The sequence below is a fragment of the Buceros rhinoceros genome, unplaced genomic scaffold (genome assembly GCF_000710305.1).
Source record: "Buceros rhinoceros silvestris isolate BGI_N320 unplaced genomic scaffold, ASM71030v1 scaffold2763, whole genome shotgun sequence".
NCBI lineage: Eukaryota > Metazoa > Chordata > Aves > Bucerotiformes > Bucerotidae > Buceros > Buceros rhinoceros.
This window is the reverse complement of record NW_010405190.1, coordinates 1-3,640: the sequence shown is the minus strand read 5'-3', so window position 1 is coordinate 3,640 and position 3,640 is coordinate 1. Positions and strand designations below refer to the sequence as shown.

The window sequence follows — 3,640 nt, the reverse complement described above, 5'->3', positions numbered from 1 at the left end:
CACTCCCTGCGCTGAGGGTCCAGCTCGCTGTAGAAGAGGTGTGACGAGTAAGCGGGGTAGGAAGCGAGCGTTAATTAGAACTAAGCTCCAGTGAACTGCTGCAGCCTCACATTCAGTTCCCATTAACTCCCAACTGCTTTCATCATCGCTATCAGTACTGGAGTGAACACCAAAGAGCGGGTATCTGTTGCGTCACTTCTTATTGCGAGGTGCTGCCATGAGTTTTGCACCTCTTTTATTTGGAACCCATCATAGTCTTCCTCTTTGGCTGGAAGACCTCACCTTGAACATCAAGTGCAGCCATCACTTTGGTGCCTCCAGCTTCACAAGAATAGATGCCCGTGTCTTCTGGTACCGTAGGTTTAATTTTTAGCATGCTTACATTCCAGTCCTGATCGATAATCACTCGCTGCCCATCTGCATGTATTTCCTGATCATTTTTCTTCCATATGGCGTGTACTGGCCTAGAATACTGGCATATGAACTCTGCTGTGCCATCTTCATCAACAGTTATATCCTGCATGGGACTGACCACTTCAATGGTTGGATCTGTTAACCAACACGGCAGGAAGGACATGCGTTAGTAGATCCTCATGGAAATCGCCAGCTTAGAGATTTTTGACAAGCACAGAGCCCGTGTTGAGCAAGCAGAGAGGCAGCGCAAGCGGGAGGCTGATGGGGCACACCGGAGATTAGCGGCTTAGTCTGTGCTTGTGTCAGCATCAAGCAGGACTGAAGCAAAACTGGTACATTAGAATATAAATACCACACTGGGAAAAGGGCCACCAGCAGCTAAGGCTCGTGCTCTAACAGTCCTGAAGGTGAACTTCTCTGCAGAACATCTGCTGGGATTCCCTCCAGGCTTCCCAGCATTGCCGAGACCCTCTAGACTAGGAAGCACTGGATGTGAAACACTCCTGCTTCCCGCAGCGTGGCAGGAGGGCAGCTCTGAGACCAGGAGTGCACTGGATGGGCTGTCGTGAGTGGTGACACTCGACCTCACGTAGCAATAGGAAAATGCCACAGACTCTAGCGGAGCTTCCTCCTAGGAGCAAACTGCAGCCGCTCACTGGAAAGAAGGGCAATACTCAACTGCAAATACTCATTCCTGCCCTGGGGTGGTGACGACTACGTGTCAGCAGTTACTGGCTCCAGGACAGCTGTAGCTAAAAAGGGCACTTCACAGGAGGGAGGTAAATGTTGTTTCGATTAACCACGTGTTCCTCTGCAGCAGAGACATAGTTCGGCGAAAAATAACGTGGTTTCCTTTACCAAGTTGATCTAGCAATAAAGCATGAACCAGCAGAACTTCAGACTGAGAGCCCGTAAGACACCAGGAGCAACTGGACACACAGCTCCTCTGAAGAAGGTGTGATCCATGAGGCTGCTTTTAAGCATTCAGTCTTTCTTTTAAAATATTAGTTCTGCTTCTCAGGTGGCAGCTGTAGAGTGTAGTACATCTAACCTCAAAACATGGTGAGCTTCCAAAGCAGCCCAGGAGTGCCTCCCGAGACAGCAAACTGGACCACCCTCGTACGACTGCAATATACGTGCTAAAAAGAAAAACCTCTATGAAGCCTGAAAATGGAAGTGTCCCTCCAATACCCTTCTCAGCAGGACTGTGCCAACTGCCCCCCAGCCCCGCAGTGACACGGCCACAATGGTCATAGAAAGGTGACAGTCAGAGAAAGCTGCTCTCTGTCCTTCTCATTCAAATAGTTGTTCTGAGCACAAGCCAGCCAAACTAAACTACGCTGGACCTCTCTCTGGAATGCTCCTCTTGAAACTGCTGCATCAGGCTGAGGATTTGGGATGCTACTGGCAGACTTCAGGAAGCAAAGACAGTTTTGCAAATGTCTTTTGGGAAGTTCTTGCAGGGCTTGATCCTGCTCTCTAAGGATCCTCCTACCACTCCATGTGTCTGAATGTGTGTTCGTGGAGAGGAGGCATCAACGGCAGATCATGGAGATGTTTTGGTTGCTGCCAGGACTGAAGAAGCAGGAAGGTAGCTGTGCAGATGGGGAGTACGCTGCCATCCCTCTTCATAAGATGCAGACGTGCTCCTCACAGCAAGTCTCACTTGTGGTCTTGGAGAAGGAAGGCGTCCTGGTTCCACTCGTCCATTGTTCTTTGCCACTGCTAGCCTAAGACCTTGGTGGCCCCATCCACCCATGCAGAACAGCAGAAAGCTCCTTGGGATTTAGAAGCCATCCCTGGAGACTGTAATTCTCACCCTGCCCAAGGGGGTCAGGAGAAGGCGGTGGGACCTTAAACCGTTTCAAATTACCCCCTGCCCATATGAGAAGATACCATCATGGTGGGGGCCTCAACGAATGTGGTTGTGAAGGCCCAAAAAGCAAAAGCTGTCATGAGATCCCACTTCTTATAGAAGACATCCAGTGGCCAGCAGGGCTTACACCAGGAGAACGGGGACTCGGAACTGAAAGACAACAGTGCATTTATCTTGCATTTACCCCTGCGGCCCACTGGAGTTCTCTGCCTAGAGAGCTCAGAACCAGGTCGCCTCTGAAAATACGAAACTCAAAAGTGGTACAAATGGACACGGGATTCATGGGGTTTGCACGCTGTGGTGGTGTTGCATCGCTCAGCATTTTATCTTTGCAGAGAGTTAATTTTTCTGAATGCACAAGGGTGCAGTATAGAGAGGAGGAGACATCAACCACTGCCTACAATTCCATTTTCTGGATCATTCCTGTTACAGCAGACAGCTCTAGCACGGGGAGAGATTTTAAATAACAAGTCTTAACCCTTTGTATCTCCAAATCCCTTTGCCAAGAAAAGAATAAGTGTTACTTTTGTCTGAAAAATACCAATTTTCCCCAATGGCTATGAAAGGAGCGATGGGAAGGAGCTTGCTTTATCAAGTCTGGAGCTCAGCGTTATTTGCGGCATGTGGCTACCCTTACCAAATGGGAAGAACATTTGTCAACACACCAGAGTTTTGCTAGCACAGTGGTGACCGTTGCCATCCTGGCAGTCAACAAATGAGGCTCATTTTGTTGCTGTGTTACCCCAACGTTACCCTTTTTATTCCAGAAAGAGCTCTGGACCATCCAGATCACAGCCCAAGGTCTCGTCTTGGGAACACGCCGAGCTCAGCACCGGTAGCCTTGGAGCTGTGGAGCACCACAGTGATGATTTTGTGCATTTCCAACTACATCATATTTTGGGGAATTATAAAAACAGTTGAAGGGGGCATAAAAGAAAGAAAAAAAAAAAAAGGTGCTACCACAGTGGTTTATGTTCAGTTCTACTTAGATGTCAGGTGAAAGCAGCAGCCCTGACCCCGCAGCCCTTTCTCACCTGAACAACTCCAAACAATCAACGTGGTTGTACCTACAAGACCTCTGAGGTGACTATGATGACTCGTGGGGGGATTTAGTAAGGGTAGCCTGGAAGGCAGAAGCACTAGCGCACTGAGCAAGTCCAGAGGTGGCCTTGTGTGTCTTTCTAACAAGGAAATACCTTTGACTAATAATTTAGCTGAAGATATAAGGGACCCAGCTCTGAAGGTGACGGTGCCCGAGTCATGGCACGCCACGTCATTTAGGGTTAAAGTGTGGATCATCCCGTCCTGCTCAGAGATTTCGGTCACAAGGTTGTTGTGAAGGGGAGATCC

General features: G+C 48.9%; 1 protein-coding gene across 1 annotated transcript in view; it reads right to left on the bottom strand.

Moving 5' to 3' along the window:
* Positions 1 to 577, bottom strand: part of LOC104491232 (obscurin-like) — a 49,711-nt gene extending 49,134 nt beyond the window's left edge. The window contains exon 1 of the mRNA XM_010133617.1: positions 283 to 577. Within this exon, the coding sequence (XP_010131919.1) occupies positions 283 to 577 (295 nt within the window). The remainder of the gene's footprint in view (positions 1 to 282) is intronic.
* Positions 578 to 3,640: the final 3,063 nt, after the last annotated feature.